The 22,683-nt window shown below is 38.8% G+C and overlaps 1 protein-coding gene across 4 annotated transcripts in view; it reads left to right on the top strand.

Annotated features, from left to right (window-relative positions):
- tnksa (tankyrase, TRF1-interacting ankyrin-related ADP-ribose polymerase a) overlaps window positions 1–22,683 on the top strand; it is a 122,709-nt gene that overhangs the window by 41,104 nt on the left and 58,922 nt on the right. For all 4 annotated transcript variants that reach the window (XM_055180783.2, XM_055180781.2, XM_055180784.2 and 1 more), the window contains 2 exons: window positions 7,572–7,608; window positions 9,274–9,349. In XM_055180783.2, coding sequence (XP_055036758.1) covers window positions 7,572–7,608; window positions 9,274–9,349 — 113 coding nt within the window. The remainder of the gene's footprint in view (window positions 1–7,571; window positions 7,609–9,273; window positions 9,350–22,683) is intronic.

Raw genomic sequence — 22,683 nt, 5'->3', positions numbered from 1 at the left:
AAAATACAGACATATTTATGGTATATCGCCATTCATTCCAAAATGACTGATATATGAATTATGGTCAATATCGCCCAGCCCTAGTGTGTAATAGGTTGCAGAGGCCTAGGCTTTAGGTAGCTCAAACACTACCAATAAGGTAGTGAGGCAGGTCATGTAAATTTCACACAAATGTTTAATGCCTCAAAGGCTTGTTTGAATGATGCATTAGGTAAAAATGCATTTGGAAGAATTTAAAAAGAGAAAAATGTCTCGCATTGTTGTCATCATTTAATAGTTGAGTGAAATTATCAATGTGTTAATACAGTAGTTGCACAGTGGTTGGATTTTAAAGAGCCTGTTTAATGTTAAAACTGCACATCTGCACTGTTTTTTTGTGTGTTTTTAAAAGAAAGTTGGTCCATTTTGAATGTGTATGTTTGATAAGTTTTGTCAAGCTAACACGGGACTTAAAGGAGTTTGCAACCAGCCGCTCAGTCCACAACTCACCCCTTCCTTTCGAAACACATAGAGAAGCTACGGTAGCTGCCACAGGACAAACATGGCATCGTCTGAGACAATGTGCTCTATAGAACAGTTTGTCCATTTAGGGCTACTGTAGAAACATGGCGGCACAAAATTGTAGTGCTGTGACGCATCGCAGTTGATCCGAATCACGAACCACAGTTCGGCTCGCATGCTATTCGCAGATTAATTCACAAATTTAAATAGGGAAAGCTTAACATTTTCAAGTTTCAAAGGGTTGTAAATGTTAACATTCAAATGATTTGAAACAGTTTAACCACCAAAAGGCCCTAAGGTAAGCAGCTTTCGGTACACACATGCGTTTGAATGTGTCTGGTCCAGCTCCAGTCAGACGTGATCATCCCTATGCCCTTCAAAGATCAGAACTCTTGATGTGTAAACTTTAGAGAGAGTTGCGTTACTGTGTCTTATACTGTAGTACATTAACATACATTTTGCGAATAAAGCAATGTAAAGCAATGTAAAACAATGTAACGTTTTTATGCTGCTGCGTTTGGAATCCGCCCTCCGTCTGTGTGTGCGCGCGTGGGTTTAAGGGCACTCAAAAGTGCACACACGGAGAGACGCGTTTCAAAAAGCAAGGGAAAATAAAATCTTTCTGTTTTTGACAGGGCACATACAAACAAAATGATCTCCACAGTATTCTTTTTCTAATAAAAACATTTGTTTATGTCTTAAGTTTATGTATAGATTACAGTCAGAAACCAGTCTGTGCTATTTGGTCTTAAAGAGGCAGTAACCTTAATTAAATACAACCCAAGAAAAAGAGAAAATCATTTATGTAGCTTTATGTAGCTCTAAAAAATAATAATTATATTTCATACACTAAAGACGGTGTTATTATTCATTTGATTCGATTTCTGTACTTAATGCTAATTTTAGACCTTACTTAATGTGCAACTTTATTCTTTTTTATAAATGTTTGTGATTTCTTTATTTGTTATTAGATTTTTACCACCCATTTTTTTGCTGATTTAAGAAATTATCCGATGCGTGCCTCAAAAACGTAATGTGATCCAAACCGTGAGTGTTGTGATCCGTCACACCCCTACAAAATGGCGACTTTCACCTTCTGAAAGTTACACAGTGCATCTTTAATCAAAGCTAACAACACAGATTAACTTGCCTAAATAACCCCCAAACTGTTCTTTACTTAAATTCATTATAAATAAACCCGTAATCACGAGACAAAAAAATCTAAAGTATAAAATGGCATCTGATAAAAGTTTAAGGAAATTGTAACTATAATTCCAAAAAGAGGAAAAGCGAATAAATGTTTTACGATTCCCCAATGTTTCGAATGGGGACTTGTGACAAACACAGTGTAGGAAGAGGAAATTGAGCTCATTTTCTAAATTTTTGTTTCCAGTCCAGAATGAACATCTTGGCGCAACAAACAGGATTTGTCCCTCGCTTCCCATCATATCTTAGGAATGCGTGTCGGTCAAGGAGCCTCGGGCTTAGATGGAAAATACCTCCATGACACAACCTTTCCCGTTAAATCTTCATTCCTTGAGCCAGCTAGGCATTGGTCCAGCACTTGAACACACATGCCAGTTCCCTCTAACCTTCTTCTAACTCTGAGCTTTACACTGTACACACACCTACCCTCACAGCATGAAGTGCATTCTATCAGTTTGCCGAGTGCACTTTATCAGCATGTTGGTCCGGAAATCAAAGACAGGTCACTTGTCTTCAGCCTGTGCATGTTTACTTTGAGTATATATTTGTGTGTGGTGTGTGTGGGGGGTGCAGGATCTACTACTCAAAGTCAAGCATAGGGTAGTCTGCAGGAGGAAATAAGGCCTTGGTTCAGGGGCAGTGTTTAAAGAGCAAGGAAATGGTCATTTGCTTATTTCCGGAAGGGATCGTTTGGGAGGGATTGTAAAACACTACAAAAGATAAATTCTGTTTTTGTTATAATAACTGATGTTTGTCATCTCATAGCTTAAAGGGATTGTTAACCCAAAATTTATCTTTTGAAAGTTTTAATGCAGTGAACATAAATAATTGGTTAATAATAATAATTCGTTACATTTATATGACGCTTTTCCGCAGCACTCAAAGTGCTTTACATATGAATGGAGGAATCTCTTCAACCACCACCAATGTGCAGCATCCACCTGGCGCCATATTGCGCCAGAACGCCCACCACACACAAGCTTATTGGTGGAGAGGAGACAGAGTGATATAGCCAATTAGTATATATGGGGATGATTAATAGGCCAATGGGCAAGTTTTGGCCAGGATGCCAGGGCCCACCCTTACTCTTTTTTGAATGACATCCTGGGATTTTAATGACCACAGAGAGTCACAACGTCAGTTTAACGTCTCATCCGAAAGGCTGCGCTTTTGACAGTATAGTGTCCCCATCACTCTACTGGGGTGTTAGGACCCACACAGACCACAGGGTGAGCACCTGGTTTTCCCAGGAGGTCTCCCATCCTAGTACTGATCAGGCTCAACCCTACTTCGCTTTAGTGGGCAAGCTGTCTTGGGCTACAGGGTGATATGACTGCTGGCTAAATATTGTGACCCTAGTCAACCATCAAGGCTGCAATCTATAACTTTTGTATCTCTGTCACCCCCTCTGTTTGAAACATAAAATTGCATGTAACTTGCATGTGCTTTTTGCAAGATAAAGACACAATATGTCATTTTTACCACTAGAGTTCGCTATAAAACAACAACTAAGTAGCTTGATGATGCTGTGAAAAAGCATCGAACTAGAAGAGTTGTAGTCGTCATCTTTATTGATGATAGAAACCAATCCATAAGGACCAGTGATGCGCGGGTTGATCCTAAATGAGCGGGTACCCGGGCCACCCACGGTTACGAGTCATCCAAAAATATTTTTAACAATATTCAGATCGCGGTCGGTTGGGTTGTTCGAAATAAAGATGGCAATTAAACCTTTTGTAATTTATGTAGTTATAAAATATAAAGAACACCCTATAGCAACTAGTTCTTGCGTCTATGGCCCAATGAGTAAGCATTTACTACTATTTAAACAAGCGATGCAACAGTTCTGCTACTGTAGAAACATGACTTCAATGTAAGGGGACCCGCGGTGTGTTTAGATTCAAACGTTTCATTAGGTAATAAAAACAATACAGTTCATATTGTCTTTATACACCACTGATAATACAGTTATGTACATTATATTGCATTTCTGTCAAGAGATCCTTCTACAAGTTACACATTGCACCTTTAAGTAATTGCTCACATGTTCTTCAAGGGTTTTGGTGAGCGTTCTTTTCATGTATCGAGCATCTTAACATCAGATTGTATCAGACTACGTTTCTCTTTAATAGTGTGTCGATAAGATTGCTGACAGGCAGCTTGTTAAAAGTCTCTGAAGTCGTGATATTTTTTCCCTCACTACCTTTGGTGTTTTTTTCTTTAAGCTCTCTTTTCTGTCAATAATGCCACTTAGTGTTTTAGCAATCTGTCCTCGAGACATTCAGCAGTTAAATACTGAGTAAGCAGGAAAAGTTACCTTTAAAATGCCAGACAAGGATGTGAGTCATGTGACAAGATCCCATTTCAATTTACCATCTTGGTGTTGTTTGCATCTCTTATACCTCGAGAGCTTTAGACTGTAACAAAATGAAATTTATGACATCCATTAAAATTCCTCTATGACTTGGGCGTTTGGTTTCTCTCTCCAGGCCTGTCATTGATTCGAGCCAATCAGCAATTGGAAGCCATGGGCGTCTTTAAAAACAAGAGATGTGTTAAATATTCATGCTGTTCAGAATAATCTTGCTGTCTGTGTAGTTTAAAGCTGCATTGTGAATATCACAGTGGTTTAAATGTGCTTTTTATTTGGTTGTTAAGTGTCTAGAAAGCTGACAGATTTTGTGATCCTTGTACAGTAGTGACCAAAAATACTGTCTGAAAGGGGGAAATCTGTATAATATTTGCTTTTAATGCCCCCTTGGGTTAGATTAAATCACCTTATATAGGTCTATGGGACTCTAACACTAAGCTTTTGAGGTATTTATTGGACAAAATAATTTGGCAAAAAAGCGCAAACTACAGCATATAAGGAAATCTGCGATTTATTCAAATATACAAAAGCATAAAAAACAAAAATCTTGTGCGCAAAAAGGATACATTGACAAAAATAAACAATATTTGTTGATTCTCTTTTGTGTTATATTTTGTAGTCATTGTCCTGGGCTATGTCTTTACTAACTCACAAATAAAAAAAAATTTGGTCAATTGTTTAAAGCTGGACATCACTTTTGGCCACTACTTTATTTCAATTCATGAGTATCTGATTGTGAGGACAGATAGCACCTCAATACTCATTAACATATTTTAAATGTTTTGCTGGCATTTGAGATCAATTACATAAATATTTGACATAAGGGCTGTGATGGTGGGAGTGTTTTACCACTGTGATGGTAATGCACCAGTTCACTGCAATGGTTATAGAATGTATGTGTGTGTGTGGGAGTGTACACATTGATGTATATAGGCTTATATACAATTCATACATATATTTTGAAATTTAAAAATGTAAATCAGATATTAGTTTCTTAACAAATGTGCTTGTTCAGGCGCAAATTAATTTTTCCGCCCGTCACAACGCCAAGCAATAGGTTACCTATGGCACTTTTCCATTGCATAGTACCCCACGGTTTTGATTTGGTTTGGGTCAGTTCACCTCACTTTGGCTTGGTTAGCTTTTTTATCAAGTTTAGAAACACTTCGGAGTGGGAGGGATTATAAGCGTGTCGTTATATTTGCGCTGCCTACTGCTGTGACATCATACAAGTGAGAACGTCGATGTACATTTCCATACATTCATTTATTTCTCAGTCCGCAACAAAATTAAAATTGACCACCACAAATAGATGTTTGCACATCACGTTTATCACTACCTCTGTAGTGACAGTGCTCGAGTAGTGCCACAGAGTGCTTACAGGATCGGCGCTTATATTTATTGTAGCACACCTGGACTTGTAATGCGTGCATCTTGGACTGTTGCTCTGACGTGACGTGGAATGGACTCCTCCTAGCACCTGAACTTGTAATGCGCATGACTCTGACTCTTCATCGGCTCACACATGAGCTTGTAATACGCATGGCTCTGACATTTCCTTGTACTAGAGAGGTTGTTAGTTGCGCAGGGGTTTAAAACAGCAAGTTTGTTGTTCTCGCTCTTGGGCACTTGGGCTTATAGCAACACTAAAGAGTTTTTATTTACCTTAAAATAACATTTCCAAAAAAGTTTAAGTCATTCATCCACTCGAAACAGGGTGAACGGCATTTTCACATTCGCTTTGCAGCCCTCTATTGGCCGAAACCGCACTAAAGAAGTTTCCAACCGTTGGGTCGCGGTCCTGTAGTTCGGGTGAAAACTACAAAAACTTGCTTTACGGCAGACCTACAATCCAGTCAGAGCCAGCTTTGCTGCAGTAGGCTAAATAATTTACGACAGTGCTAATGGATAATTCTGCTTCCAACCTGTAGGGGGAGCAAAGAGCAAAAACTCTTTAGTGTTGCTTTAAAGATGTGCTCTGATTAATGCCAGGTTACGGTCATGACAGTGTTGCCCTTAGAGTAAATTTAGCTTTTTTTGTCAACCATTAAGTGAATTTTCATGAATTAGTAAAAAATAAATAAGTAAACTACTGCCTTCCATAGTAATATCGTGTATTGACGATCTCACAGGCTTACGATTAGACGATCTCAAAATGGAGGCATATTGCCCTACACTAAATGTTTCTAGTCGCTCCAAAAACGCGTTCTGGTGGTGTACTTGTAATGCATATTGATACTGTTTCACCACCTTGACCAAGAGAGAATATTTTGCCAAATTTTTCTGCCCCCAAGCCAGAGGGTCATCACTTATATCATGTCTCCCATTGCAAATAGCACATTAACTCTGAGTCTGCTGGCTGTTTGCATTCACACGAACTTGAAGACATCAAGTTCTTTATATTTTTTATAGTTTGTGACGTGCACACCACTGATGTGCACACCACATCATCATTTGACAACCGGCACAGCCATATTTGATATATATTTTGCGCTATATTATATTAATGCATTAATATATAATGTGCTGTAATAAGTTGAATCTTCCAAAGATGGCAAACATTAATAATCATCACATTCATAAATACACCCCTATCATAAATGCATGTTTTCATTCTTTCTTACTATGTACCTTCAGTATGTTGTTTGTGACTGCATGACAACCTTAGCTCAGACAGTATTTGCACATTTCATTTTAAGCCATTTTTTGTGCGAACGCCAACCCCCCTACCACAGTCCATATGACATGCCATCCACCTCTTCATAAAATTTCCTGCTTTTTCACCCTGTCTTTATGCATCCTCCCCCTTTATTTCTTGCTTCTCTTGTCTCCACAACCCTCGCTAGAGAGAGAGAGAGAGCACATGTGGGGGTGGGGAAAATCAAAGCTGAATTAGTTGTGGCCCTCTGATTGGCTGAAAGGCTGGGTATTATGGGTAGGGGATGGGCTGAATTTGTTTATTTCATATCACCCCCTCCTTTCTCTTATCTGATGTTATCACAGCCAGTGGCTCCTTCATACAAACATAAGTAGACAATGTAAGGGAGGTATTAAGGAGGTTGGGCTCACTGTATACAAGGGGAGGGGCGTGTGTATACATGCATGCGTGTGCGCATGCTGTCTGTCTGCCCGAGACAGAGAGCCATTTAATTTTGTGGTGAGAGCGCGGACGTGCGTCATTTCGCCTGCCGTATTTAAGACATTGCCGATGCCGCGTCCACAAGCCGCCCAACGTCACGGTTTTATCGAGCGGGAGGGGTGCGCGTTTGGCTACGCCACAACCACCAGAAGAGAAAGAGAGAGAGAGAAAGGGCGAGAGAGGCAGAGAAAGACCGCTGGTGCACTGATGCGCGCGTGTGTTTGAGTGTGTGTGTGTGTCACTGTGTGAGGCAGTCGGCGGTCTGCTGTTACGTTGTGACTCTGGCTTTTTGCTGCTGCTGTACGTCTTTCATCCTGCCTGCTTCTGACACCATGATTTTTTGTAACCATTTAGGTGAATACAAGAAGGACGAACTTCTGGAAGCTGCGAGGTGAGTACATGTCTTTATACATGCCGTTATGTTTCCCAGCTTTTCTCATTTTCCATTCCATCTTCCGTGTAATTCCGGTCTCCAGCATTGTTTTCACTGTGCACATGGATTAAGTCTGACTGGAGATGTCTGACTCAGTAGGTGTTATTATACGTACGTGTGATGCCACAGGCAGAAAGACGGATTCTCAGTGGTGCTTTTAATTGGTTTCCGAGCTCTGCAGAAAGAACCAGAAGATTTGAGAGAATGTAAACTTCGCTTTCCTTGCTTCTGCCTGTTGTTTTGTGCATTTGGGGAATTCGTGTGTCAACAAACATCTGTAGTTATAGTGGTGTTATGGAAAATGTAGCCATGGAGAAACAGGCCTGGAGACACGTGACACACCGGCAATCCCAGCAGTCATTGCTGAGAAAGACGTTTCTTTTCATTCTCAGGTCTACATCTCCATCATCTTTGCCCCCCATTATAGCAGTGCCTTCAGGCACAGCCTGCAGCGTGGATACCAAGCGTGGCTCTTGTTGTTTAATGATCAAGAGAGAAAGGGACTACAAAGGCCTTGTAATTCTTCCCAACACGATCATTAGGAAGAAATACGATCACAGGGGGCTTCATTGCTTGGGAATTATGTTGATCTCAGTGGCCACTGTTTGATAATGGCATTGGAAACTCTAAATTGTGAAAAAATTCAGTCCCATGTAGAGACTTGTAGGTTGGATGGAGCAAATCGACAGATGAACAACTTTAGAGAAAGGCTAGTTTGACTTGTGCCCTGCGCTCTTCTTAGTGGTAATCTCCTGAAGACCGTGATGCATCTGGAAACAGATCAAGAAGATTGATGAAACCCTCCTGTTCCTCATCCTCTCTTTTCAGTTGCAATCTCCCAGCCAGTCCTCTTTCCCCCGTCCGCATCTAAATGAAAGATCTTGGATTTTTCACCGAAGTCAGTTATCTGTAGTCACTGGGAGTGGATCAGGTCCTCTGTGGTAGAATAAACCCTACTGGTTTTGTAGCTTTAGGCAAGGTTAGGTCAAAGACAGAGCTCCTCTGTGCTTTGCTTGTTTTGCATGGGGGCTTTGCATGCAAAAACTCTCTAACAATAATGTTAGACCTGTGTGAAACCATGCAAAAATAGCTACAGTATGTTGAAATGTGATAACGGTATGTTTCAGCGCAGGGGCATGGGCATAGTGATGGCAAATATTTCACCTTCCCAATGGTCACTTGTGATTAGAGTAGCATCAGGCTTATCTGTTGACCCATATGGGAGAAGGTTGTTGGCTGTGGCCAGACTGGCAAATCATATTTAGTCACTGACCGTGCATGAAGGAGGAGTTGGCAGGTGTTGATGAATCAAACCTCTGTAGGCCAAAGGCTGGAGATGTCACTATCATCATATTCTGTGAAGATGACTCATTACAGTTGCTAAGTCTGGATATTTTGAGCGATTTTGTTATCCCAGATCAATTATTTTAAAGTTATGTTGTTGGATTTTTGTTCCATTAAGAAAACCTCAGACAGATGCTGTTTATCTTGCACTCTCTTCCTATCTTGACTATGACATCTATTCCCCCATCTCTTAATCCTCTTCCATGTGAATTCACTGTGTTAGCTGTTTCCGTTTTACGGTTCCCTCATGTTCTTTAAAATACTGCTGCTTTGCTTCAGGAGCGGAAATGAAGAGAAGCTCATGGCTCTGCTCACGCCGTTAAACGTCAACTGCCACGCCAGCGACGGTCGTAAGGTAAGAATGCTAACTGCACCATACTTTTAGTCCACTGCACACCTTTATACTAGTTCTTTATCTCTGGGATGGACTTTAGTCAAGGTAGAAGCCATATTTCGAGGCATATAAAGATGTAAAGGTACACTGTCAGAAATTTTTTATTGAGATTTTATTTTATTGAGGCTTAAACCCTTTTTGAAAAGTACAACTTTGCACCCAAAGAGTTCATATTGGTACCAAATGTAAGCTGAACATAACTGTACCTAATAATACATATTAGGTCCTTTTAAAAGGTACAGCCTCAGTACATATTTTGACAATTTTTCCTAACAATGTACAGTACTGTGCAGAAGTATTAGGCCACCACCACCAGACTTGTTGTTTTAGACGTTTTAATGTCCATCCATATGTATTTTTCAATCAATTTTATTAAGATGTAAACAGAAAATACAGGAAATATGTACAAAAAAATTACATTTTCAGGAGTAAATGTCTTTAGGCATCGTCTTTGTTTAGTGTGACTTCTCTTGGCACTAGTCTACACACATCTTGAGAGTTTTGAGCAGAATGAAGTATAAAGACTAATTTCTTTACAATTAGAAATTAGGATTTAATTTCATTTAGGTTTAAGAGATCCTGCAGTTTCCTGCTATTGCTCAAGTGGAAGGGGAGTTTACCCTAAAAACTTGACACAACAGTTTACAGTTTTTACAGTTTTTAATACTACACACACATTTCATGTATTTTCTGGATGTGTTCTATTAAAGACACTGAGAAACAATTATATATGATCACTATAACTTATCAAAACAACAAATCTAATTCTGGCATGGTGGCCTGAGACACTTGCACAGTACTGTATATAGACATTTGTACTGTCTTTTGTTGTCACATTAAAGGACATCTATCTTGATTAAACACCACATGTTCAGAGAAAGGTACAAAACTATATGTTTTCTGTCACTGGGGTGTTTTTTACCTTTACAGGTATACAAACATAATACAATGTTCTACCTTTTGGGTACATTACGGTACCTTAAGGACCTATTGTGTACCTTTAAATGTTTTTACCTCTAACATTTAACTGCTCCTTAAAGGTACACAAAATAGCTCCTTATGATATAATGTTTCCCAAAAGGTAAATTTTAAAGCGTTGTATAGACTGTTTCAGCAGTAACAATATAAACAAACGGCTTTCGTGGAACACGTATCTTTCGGTAAACTCTGCTAAGAATCAATAACAACAAGTCCTTTCAAAGTAGTTTATTTCAGATAACAAGCTAAATAAACAAGTAGATTACCTTAGTTCAAATCATAGGTAAAGCACATCAAAAACGACACTGAGGTAACGTTACTGCGCAAAAAGGGGACTATATAATGTATACAAGCTTAACTACAGAACGGCTGCCAAATCTCCCATCAAATAGCTGTAATCCATGATCGCCATCTTCCCTCGTCTTTAGGAACCCAAAACATTTGTTATTTTCAAAGAGGTATTTGTTCCAGAGTTCAGTTTAGCAACTAGTCAGACCAATAAACAAACAGAAACCGGAAGTTCCACTCAGATGCGGAATCGCGTCACCGCGAGTTCGTCTGATGAAACCGTCTATACCCATAAAGGTACAAATATGAACCTTTGTGGGTGCCACCCCAGTGACAGAAAAGGTAGGGTTTTGTACATTTTTTCTGAAAGTGGGTATAAAAATAAGGTTTGGAAATACAGGTTATAGAGGTTTATAGCGTTTCATTGTGTTTGGTTTAAGATTTGTCATCGTAATTACCGGTATGTAAATAGTAAATATGAAGAGAGTTGTGTTCATACAGTATAGTGGACCACCGTACTTGTTACCTTTTTGTAATTTAGTACATGACTTGGCTTAGTGTTTTATGTGAAACTGCTTTTAAATTGGACTAGTTTGTGATGTTGCTCTTATGCAGAAAATTCTTATAATTTTTACTTATCTGTGCAACATGGAATAGAAATTTCTCTGAACCCCAAACTCTCTGATATTTGGCTTGTGTCTGTTGCAAGATTATAGAAAACCCTCAGGTTGTTTTAAATGTATGCTGCAGTTTACTTTCTATACATTGGTGGATGCTTTTATCCAAAACAACTTACAATGCATATCAATATGTGTTACCTGGGAATTGAACCCATGACCTTTGCACTGCCAACAAATATTTTCTGCACTTAGTCTGTGGTTAACAGTTTTAAACTGTTAATTCAGTCTTGCATATGATATAAGATTGTGTTTCCACATATTTGATTCATCTTTATTTTAAGATGTCTCCTTACACCAGACATTTTGGCAGCACTGCATGCTAGACTGTGTTAAAACTGGCTTTTCCATCAGTGTTTCTGTCGGTGTTAATGTCACAGGACAAGATACCAGCAGTACTGTAGCAGAAGTGCCCTAATCTCTCTGTGAGATCAAGGGCTTGATTTAGAGGAATTACTCTCTCAACCAGTTTTGTGTGTCACCCTCATGCATATTTATTTAATATTGACTGATTTTCAAAGCAGGCTCACCAAAATGCTTTGAGAAGAGTTTAAGCTGCAGTATTGGACTCTTGTGTCTGTGATGGCAAATCCACTTTGAATCATAACTAAATAAAATAAATAATTTTTATGTTAAAGGGACACTCCACTTTTTTTTGAAAATATAATCATTTTTCAGTGCCCCTAGAGTTAATCATTTAATTTTTACCGCTTTGGAATCCATTCAGCTGGTCTCCGGGTCTGGCGCTAGCACTTTTAGCATAGGTTAGCAAAATCTATTGAATCTGATTAGACCATTAGCATTGAGCTAAAAAATAACCAAAGAGTTTTGATATTTTTCCTATTTAAAACTTGACTCTTCGGAAGTTACATCGTGTACGAAGACTGACAGAACATTAAAAGTTGCGATTTTCTAGGCACATATTGGCTGCAGAAGGTGCAATGATATTACGCACTGCCCGAAAATAGTCCCCTGCTATTGAAAGATCCTAAGGGGACTATTTTCGGCTGCTGCCTAATATCATTGCACCTCCTGCAGCCACGTTACAGCAGCAAAGTCCTTTATTATTACGGCAGAATGAGAATATAGTTCCTAACCATATCTGCATAGAACTCGCAACTTTTAATTTTCTGTCGATCTTAGCACACGATGTAACTAAAGAAGAGTCAAGTTTTAAATTGGTTATTTTTTAGCGCAATGCTAATGGTCTAATCGGATTCAATGGACTGTGCTAAGCTATGCTAAAAGTGGTACCATCAGACCCGGAGATCGGCTGAATGGATTCCAAAAAGGTAAAAGTCAAATGTTTAACTCTAGAAGAGCTGGAAAATGAGCATATTTTCTAAAAAGTTTAGTGTCCCTTTAATTCTACAGATGACTACTAAAAAGCGTATAAATGCACTCAAAACGACCCTATATGTTTGTTATAGTTGTTTGTGATTACAGCACAAGACATTTTGTCTATTCATTGTGCATTGTGATTAAAATCATAAACCGATTAAGCAATTGGCTAAAAACACAAATGTTTTGTATGACATGCGTATTGAAGTGGTAAAACTCATTTTTTGCTTTAAGTATCCGGTCTGCATCCAGAACCGACTGAACATTTTTAATTCATTGCAGCACTGCGGCGAAAAACAGACGTCCCCGGGCTGCTCTCCAGTGTTTATTTCCCCAAATTTATCTCTGAACATAAATTTCTCCTTTTTCATTAGAATGTTGATGTATCGCTTCATGTCAGCAAACGCTGCTCTTAGTATCGTTCATGTTTTAAAAGAGCCTAGATTGAAATTCAGCCCTTAACAAGGTCTCTATTCATCTTAAAACAGGTGAGAGAAGTGTGGGCTCTGTGTGGATGTATCTGAGATTGGCTTTTATCGACCCATGAGCTCTTGCGGCCCATATCACTCCTTACCGTATTAACGGACCTCTGCGATAGAGTCTAATTCACATCACCCTCATAACAATGGGTGTTAGTTATTAGAGAAAGTGTTTGTTCTATGTGACACGCCGTCATTTTAATGAATTATATCATTTAGAGAAATCTCATGTTTACCCTCTTATCTGGGATCTTAATGGATTTTACCGAGAGCATATATTGGCATAGCATTGTGTTTAATATATTTCGGTTCAAGAGTTATGTAAATGGTTTTTTCAATCACCCCGACGATGCCTATCGAAAATAAAGAGCTGGCGTGTGCTTTGTGACCGAGACAATCTTCATCTCTTGGTCCTAATGAAAAAGTGCTTTTTTGGAGCCCATCTGCTTTAATTGGCTGTTTTCCTCTCATAGGCAGCTTTATGCATGGATTGAGATCTAAACTAACGTCAATTGCAGCTTCTGCATGCTTATGCCTAAATCATATATGCCTTTATTTGCTTTCTTAGCTTCTGAATACTCCAAATAAACCCTCCAAAGACCCAATATTAATAGAGCATAAAGCAGGACTAAAAGAGGAACTAAATGTTAGCCTACTGCTATTAGAAAATCGTAATCCTTTGTTATATTGATGTAATTAAAGGATCCTTTCATATATATGCCTAAGGAGATATTTGTCTTGTTGTCTAGATCTCTGTTGTACTGTAGTATCAGATGCTGTCATGACCACAGACTGCCCATAGTTCATTCATTGTCTGATGGCATATATGTAATAGATTTACATTTATGCATTTGGCGCATTATCAGAAGTGACTTACAGTGTATTACGAGGTATCTTATCAGTATGTGTGTTTCCAGGGTTATGCAACTTTTTTTTACATTTTACTTTTTTCTTTTACATCTTCAGAGTAAATACTTTGTTAAAAGTTTTTTTTTCAACCCACCATTGTGTCAAAAAGGAACAAGGTCAGCCTTTTGGTGAAATTAACCCGGAAAACATATATATTTGTCCCAGAAATTAGTTTGGAACACCCCAGCAAAGGTTAAAGGGGGGGTTCAATGGTATTTCATGCATTCTGACTTATTAACACAGTTATAGAGTTGTTTTCTCATGCTAAACGTAGGCAAAGTGTCAAAAAAGCAGTTGGGCGTGTTACAGAGTATTTCTGTGCCGAATGCACTTCGCCAGGGTTCGTACAAGTTTCGGAAAGTTTTTTTCGATTACGGGTCCAGCTGACGTTTCAGGTGTTTGTATACGGATCACTTCTTTATATGGGCACTTCCCCCGGAAAACCCCACCCATCCGTCAATCAGCGGGAGACGCTAAAACTTGCAAACCATATCACACGACACAGCTTCGTTTAATTTCAGAACTCAACAATGGCACGAAAGATGAAGTGTGTTTTTGGATGTAAGAAGAAGAAATCCAGCCTTATGAAAACAATGGATATAGTTTATTATCCGGGGTAGCAGCGGAGTTTTGCGTGTGTTTGATGCGCTGGATTTTCGGGTCACGAGTCACATGCAGTACGTAATACTTCTGTCTTATATTGCAAATACGATCACAACAACCGCAGTGTTCAGGACAGAACGACCTTTGGCCATTTTATTAGCAACTGGAGCGAATTTTGGGCAATAAACCTAGCTGCCGACCTTCTGAAGTTCTCAACAGTTTTTAAGAAGACGTGATGACAGAGAAAGACAATGTGGATGATGCTGAAGGTAGTCTTTAACAGTGGCCTTTACTTTAAATAAGTGATGATGATATTAACGTTAGATAGCTAACACTATACCCAGTTAAGCTAGCATTCTGTCTGGGCGGAATTTAATGTAAACACGGAAATCAGATATGAGGCGTGTCTAAAGTATGTGTAAAAAAATCTGATATGATCAAAAGATCGGATCTGTGCATTAAGACTTGAAGTGTCAATGCCACCTTAGTGTGGCATTTTTTAATATCAAATAGCATCGCCCTTCACACAAAACAATGAATTTTGGTTGGCTGTTTTATATGTCAATCAGTCTCTTACTCTCCAGACTCCTGAATCTGTCTATCTTGGCCACATTATCATGGATATGTGGCTTTTTAAGCTATGTAATCTGGCTATGTGAGGCTCTCTGTTCAGTAACTGCAGAATGCTATTAAGGTGAAAGACCTTGAAAGATTGTTGTAAGGTGGAAGAAGCGTATTATTTAGAGCCCCGTCTCTTTAATTTCATAGCCAATTTCATCCTCCTGATACTCTGGCTGCAACCATGAAATAAGTGATTTGAGTTACAGCGACCGCCAACACTGTTTGGAGCTTTCTCCACAAACACCTCCATCCTTTAAAACTCCATTTTAAATTTTAGCTGGGCCACTGCCAAACCCCATATGGTTAAATGATGTGTTCTGTGCACAGACAGGAAAGGCTTACTTGTTCCCCTGTATACATAATTTATGTGAATCTTTTTACTCCTAGTAATAACATAACGACATTTGCCATGGCCTTTCTTTCATGGCACAAAAGTCATTGAATAGCTACCACCACCTCTTTGTTCACAAGGTGTGGGTTGTTTATGTTGGTGACACTGTTCCCAGTACTGTAGTTTTGTTTTATAGTGCTCTTTTCAGTATAACATATCCTTTCCTGCATGTTTCTTTTGCTTTCGTTGAGAATACACAGAAAGCAAGCATAAGCAAATACGCTGTGTGATCAAGATGGTGGCCCAGCAGGTCCACTGCACCATGTTGCCTATAGTCACAACATATGTTTTGCCCCCCATTGCATTCATCCCAGACCCGAATCCAAGACTTTATAGGTGTCCAACCTAAGGTTTACCTGACAAAAAATGGAAACATCTCTGAACTAGCATGACACACGTTATAAGTGAACCGCTTTTCATTTTATAATTATATGTTTGCCCCAGTGGTCATCACACTTTCATCCCTGAATGTTATAACAGATGGCCCTGGACCCTCAATTTATTGCTTGCTGTTTTTCACACACCGACAGCACATCACTCAAGACATAATACAGGACACATCACTCATAACTCAAAATATTGATTTCAACATAGTGTTTTTCCCTTTCATGTCCTGGTAGATATCGAACACATGCAATTTTTAAAGAGCACCTATTTCATTGCTAAGAAACAACGTTATTTTGTGTATTTGGTATAATACAATGTGTTCGCTTGGTTTATGAAAAAACACATTATTTTTCACATACCGTACATTTTTGTATCTCCAGATTTCACTATCTTCCTGAAACGCACGGATTTGTACGCTTTGTGTCCTTGATTGGCCAGCTAATCTGTACGTTGTGATTGGCCCGAATACCTCTGACGTCAGCAGGAAACGTGACGCTCCTTACCATGTTTGAAAGATTCGGTAACACGAGTTAACTTACCTTAAATTGCTGCCTACAATCCGTGTGTTTGTTGTAGTTCAAGAAAAGCGATTTATGTCGGAGAAGATAACTCACATCATTGTTTACTTTGGGGTATTTATCTTTTGCATATCATTAACATGTACTAATACAAACGTACACACCAATGGAAATTTGGTGTATCGGACAATAGGTGCTCTTAAAATATCTTGCATTTTATGGAATGGTTCGAAAAGGTTTTTCATGGCAAGTCTCAGACAAATTGGAATGCGCTGTGTTTGGATATTCTTGCACATCTATTTAGTTTAACAGCATGACCCTACAGGCTTGTATCGCTTTCAACATCATTCCTAATGAAAGGTGATGATGGGAGAGCATGCAGTCTTCTTTGCTGGTAAACATCTCATTAGAGCTTCTGCCACACGCACTGAGATCTCTCCTAGCATCTTGCTTGGGTTTTGATGTCGACCAGGACATTCAGGTATAGCAACACAGATGTACTGAAAGCCTGTAGTGTTATGTGAAAATCGACCTCATAATGTGCTATGCTGTTTTCTTCCCCCATAATGTATGTTGAATATATAAAATGGTATAGGCCTTTGTATAATAACTGTAATGCAGATGATTTTGCATTGTTGTCAGACCATAGTTGAAATTATATACTGTAAGATTTACCACAAATTTAATGCTACAGTTTGTTTTTGTAACATTTCAGCTTATAGGTGCATATATTTATAATTGTTTTGTTGGTTTGCTATATGTGATCCAAATCGAATGAGAAGAATATTGTTTTATTGAAAAGTCGTCTTGTTTCTCTGGATATTTTTACCTCTTTGCAGTGCGCTTACTATGTGTAGTTTTCCTCAGAGTACTCTATTTTCAGTTTTTACACAATGTCTTCATGTAGCGTGGGAGGCAAAGGTCTTGACAGTTCTGTTCTTCAGTTTATTGCTCAGATTAAATAGGTCTCTCAAGTCAGCAGTCATCAAGAGTGTTGCTGTTAGATTTACTATCATAGTTCATTCTCCAGTATCTCTATACTGGAGTGTTATTTTAAGTGTATATTTTTTGGAAAATATATATGGGTGATTTTCACGAAATTAGACTTATGAAGTGTCATGAAACATTTTGATAAAAAAAAGTAAATGCAAAGTAAGAGGATCAAAATAAGAAGCATACAGTTACAAACATCTCTTCATGTACTATTTGCACATGATTTCAAGTGACAAACCAATTTTGTTATTTTTTCCACATTTAAGGGGAGCATTTTCATTACCGCAACGTGTCCATGACTGGATTTGGGTTCTGGAAATATTTATAATGAAAAAATCTAAAAAAAATAAAAGCTTCAGTGCGTGTTATACTATAAACATTCACAGTAAAGTAACGTGGTATTTGGTGATCATTGGTAATAATAAGAAATATAAATGTGTCCAAGAAACAATTTCTCATCCTCCGCAACAAATTTCAATCATTGTTAAGCCATTAAGGAACTAACATTATAAAAGTTGAAATTTTGTTTGTCATAGTACCGAGACAACTTTTTATTTCTCATTACCGAAACATGAGTTTGTAAATGCATATTTTTAATGTAATATCATATTGCGGTAATGATAATTTTTGATAATGATAATCTAAAAAATTTAAATAATTATATAAGAAATATTTTTTAAACCCTCTAAAAATAATGGTTATAGTAAGTTCAGACCTTAATCTTATATGTGCAAAAAAAATTGGCTTCAATGGCTTTTTTAAAAAAAAAATCTGATGCTGGACACCATCTAAGTCTGGATTTTGTGAGAATCGCCCATATGTGACCCTGGGTTGGGCGTGAGTAACAATGAACTGGGGGGTGGCACAAAGGTAGTCACACATTGTAGTATACAGAGTCATGTCTAGGACAAATGACATCACACACTGGATCCACATATTCTGCATGTATCAGCTCATGTATTACTTCAAGTCTGCTCCTTTTCTTTTAACAATAGTTGACTTTTACATGTTAATCAATAAATACGCTTCATATGATGCAGGTAAATCTGATTATTGCTTTCTTATAGCTGTTATTTAGTGTTTGGTAGAATCCTGTGAAGGCTTTTTTTTACCGTATTAATGCAGTGTTTTGCCATTCATCTTGCAGCCTAGGATAAAGATCGTTTGTACATTTAAAGTTGCCATAGAATGTAAAACAGTAATTACCTAGGCATAGATGGATAATAAGAGTTCTGTACATGGTAATGAGATATCGTGATGATTGTTTCACCAACTTTGACAATACGTCGTGATTTACACCCCAAAATTAAATTACACATTATTTTCAATGTTGTTACAAAGTTGTTTAAAAACAAAGTTGGTGACTGTTGAGTTAGTGCTATATGCTAGTTAATGTTATATGCTAATAAGTTTGATGTTACTGAAAAACAAACGCACCGATTAGAAACATCCGTTTCCAATCTCCGAATAATTTATTGTTCCTTAAAGGGACACTCCACTTTTTTGAAAATATGCATAATATCATGGCGCCTCCTGCAGCCATGTTACGGCAGCAAGGCCCTTGATTATTACGCCAGAATGAGAGTATAGTTCCCAGCCATATTGGCCTAGAAAATTGCAACTTTTAATTTTCCGTCTGTCTTAGTACATGATGTAACTACAGAAGAGTCAAGTTTTAAATAGGAAAAATATCCAAACTCTTTGGTTATTTTTGAGAGCAATGCTAATGGTCTAATCAGATTCAATGGACTATGCTAAGCTACGCCAAAAGGTGTCCCACCAGACCCGGAGATCAGCTGAATAGATTCCAAAACGGTAAAAATCAAATATTTAACTCTAGGCAAGCTGGAAAATTAGATTATTTTCAAAAAAAGTGGAGTGTCCCTTTTAAAATCTGTATCTTCTGGTCGTCTGATACAGGCTCAAAAATAAGGTCTGTTTGTGCACACACACAGAGCTACTGAAATGAGCCGCTTATTATTCATGAACCTTTTAAATAAGGTCATAGTAGACCATTTCATTTTTAGGGACAAATCCTAGAGTTGTAAATAGACATGTAAAACTGTTTCTGGATCATTTTTGCACTTAATAAAGCTACATGCCTTCTAACATATTGTATCAATGCATTCTTTGGCACCTTTAATGTTAATTTGGGACAAATATAATGTAACTTAATGTTAAACTGTGTGGGGCTGCAGGATTTTAAACAGAACTGACAATAGGACAGGTGCCAAATGAAGCCGCATGTGTCTACACTGTTGACATTTGTGGCGGGCCGCAAATGTGTCTCTTTGTTTTCGCCTGACATGTAATTAGATTATTACTCATTTTCAAACCTTTCCCATATTTACTTTGGTTTTTGTCTTCCTCAGAATAGTGCATCACGTAAAGAGTAGTTTATCCCCCGTCATATTTTCTTGATGGCCGTGTTGTCTCAGCGTTTCGTGGCAGCTGTGACCCTGGAGTAGCTCCCGCTCACTGAAGCATCAGCGTGTTAAATGTAGCCTTCTGAACTGCTTTGTATTCAGGTTGGGCTTCTGCCTACCTCTCTCTGCCTGCATGTGAGAATTCGGCACGTGGTTGATGCTCTCGCATCGCAATTTATCACAACCTGTGAAGATCCAGTGCCCCACAGACCCGTGATAATGTGGAGGAAGAACATGATTTAAAACCATTGAGAGAGAATGCAGATCACCATTCAGGACAGGGTTTAGGCTATATATTGTATATTCAGCATCTTGCACTTAAAATAATGTTGGTATTTTTTGTTTCGAATTTATAAGTACAAAGATTTTATCCCCCAACACCATTAGCTGGAATGCTTTAATAACTCGCATGCGGCAAATTACGTTATTAGGAATAGAAACACGTTTAACTATTTGGTTAATTTTATTGTAATAGTCTCTCGGCACCTCTTGCTGTTTTTTTTTCCGCATGTCCTTTGCATTTTATGACTCCCCTTATTAGCCTAAACCTCTCTAAGGGTCTCTCTCACATGACATTGTTATGATCATCCGCAACGGTTTGACCCAAGGCTAGCCGTGGCCTATCCCAAACTGCTGTCCGTAACCAAAAGCATCATTTGCATCCATTAGATGTCACACCAAGTGCAAAGCGACCTGAACAGAGATGGGGTGAGTTTTCCCTGGAGGAGGCCGGTGGTGGGTCAGGGATGGAAGCACTTCTCGTCCCCCTCAGGGACAAGTATAATCTCCTTATCATCGCCTCCAGAACTTCGCGATGCTATCGACCGGCCAGGGTGACTGAGGGCACCGAGCCGGCTGGTGTCTTGTGGCTCTTTTAAAGGGTTCATTTACTGGGCTGTGAGGAAGAGCGCAGTCACTTAAAGAGACTGCGATTTGGCCGGGAGCAACCAAGAGGGAGTGTCGGAGAGCGAAAGGAAGGAGTTGTAGCTGTCTGAAGGATGGGAGAAGCGGAGTCATTAGTCTACTGTCTGGAAAAGAGAGTGTCAGTGGAGACATAGACGCTGCTCATCATGTGTTTAAGGACAGACTAGGCTTCGTCTTTGCTCAAGTAGCTCTTTGTGTTGCGGTGTTTCATAGCAAGGATGCTACGAGTAGACGTGCTTTTCATCAAAATGGTAGAAAAAACGAGTAATAGGAGATACCGAATGGCGGCTAAATAAATGGAAAAATTGTGACCCTGGGGCACGTTTTGAAGTGTTTTTGCTCACTTGGACAAATAGATTAAGGCTAGAAATACATACACGGTGTTTGGTATGCGCAGCACATACCACAGTGAATGTCTATATGCTGTATCTTTATATCAGTTCAAGACTTTATTTATTGTGAAAATGAAAAATGCGTTGATCTCGTTTATCACTAACATCCCTGAAACAAGATTAAATGACCTGATAGGTTGAATTATATACAACTTTTGAGTGTTTTTAGAACATCTACAATAGCTTTTGTGGCACTGCCGGCTATTTTCATTTGTTTTCACTTGTTTATGCTGAAGTCAAATTAAAAATCTGCCAGTGCCACAAGTCGAAATGCATTTATATTCAGTATCTTTTAATGTATGCATTAGATTTTCTCAAAAAAGTCTAACTTTTGCTTAGGAGGTCAATTGATCTTTTTCAGAGATGTTTATCCTCTGTAAATCATGATATGAAGATTTTTGGCAGAATTTTCTGTAATGGCGCTTTTCCATTGCATAGTACCCCACTCTTTGAGTCGGGGCAGTACCTGATACTTTTTTAGTACCACCACCGTTTGGGTTCCAAGCAACCCGAGCTGATACCAAAATGTGAAGCGAAAACACTGTAGATCACTGATTGGTCTGAGAGAATTGTCACTACCAGCGTCATCGCTATAGTGTAAAAGACTAGCTTTACCTTCGTGCTAGCTTGTGTGTCTCGAAGAAAAACTGTTGTTATCTGTGCTTAGCTGTAAGTTCCCAAACTCCCTTTTAGGGATGAAAAACATCCACAGGTTGAGAATCAGGAACACCATACCTGTTTTTTCCAGACTTTCAGTTTGTGGCGGCACATTTGCGTAGCGCACATTTATGCTCAAATGCAACCTAGATGAGGCTCAGCGAAGCGCCGTCGACTGACCCCACGGGTGTTTATACAGAAACTGTCATGTGAGACATAGGTGGTGATAAACGCAATGTGCAAACATCTATTTGTGGTGGTCAATTTTAATTTTGTGGCGAACTGAGAAATAAATGAATGTATGGGAATGTTAAGCATTCCAACAACGCTCTCACTTGTATGATGTCACAGCAGTAGGCAGCGCAAATATAACGACACGCCTATAATCCCTCCCACTAAAGTGTTGCTAAACTCGATGGAAAAGCTAACTAAGCCAAAGTGAGGTGAGCTGACCTGACCTAGACCGTGGGGTACTATGCAATGGAAAAGCACCATAACTAATAAAAAAACTTACTGTATATGGTTAGATGAGTCCAGATCCACATCAGACCTCTCTATTGGCACTTTTCCATTGGATAGTACCCCACGGTTTAGTTTAGTTTGGGTCGGGTCAGCTCACCTCACTTTGGCGTGGTTAGCTTTTCCAGCGAGTTTAGTATCAATTCGCAGTGGGAGGGATTATAGGCGTGTCGTTATATTTGCGTTTCATAC

The sequence above is a fragment of the Misgurnus anguillicaudatus genome, chromosome 9 (genome assembly GCF_027580225.2).
Source record: "Misgurnus anguillicaudatus chromosome 9, ASM2758022v2, whole genome shotgun sequence".
NCBI lineage: Eukaryota > Metazoa > Chordata > Actinopteri > Cypriniformes > Cobitidae > Misgurnus > Misgurnus anguillicaudatus.
Note: the sequence above shows the minus strand (reverse complement) of the source record. Positions and strands in the feature narration are given on the sequence as shown.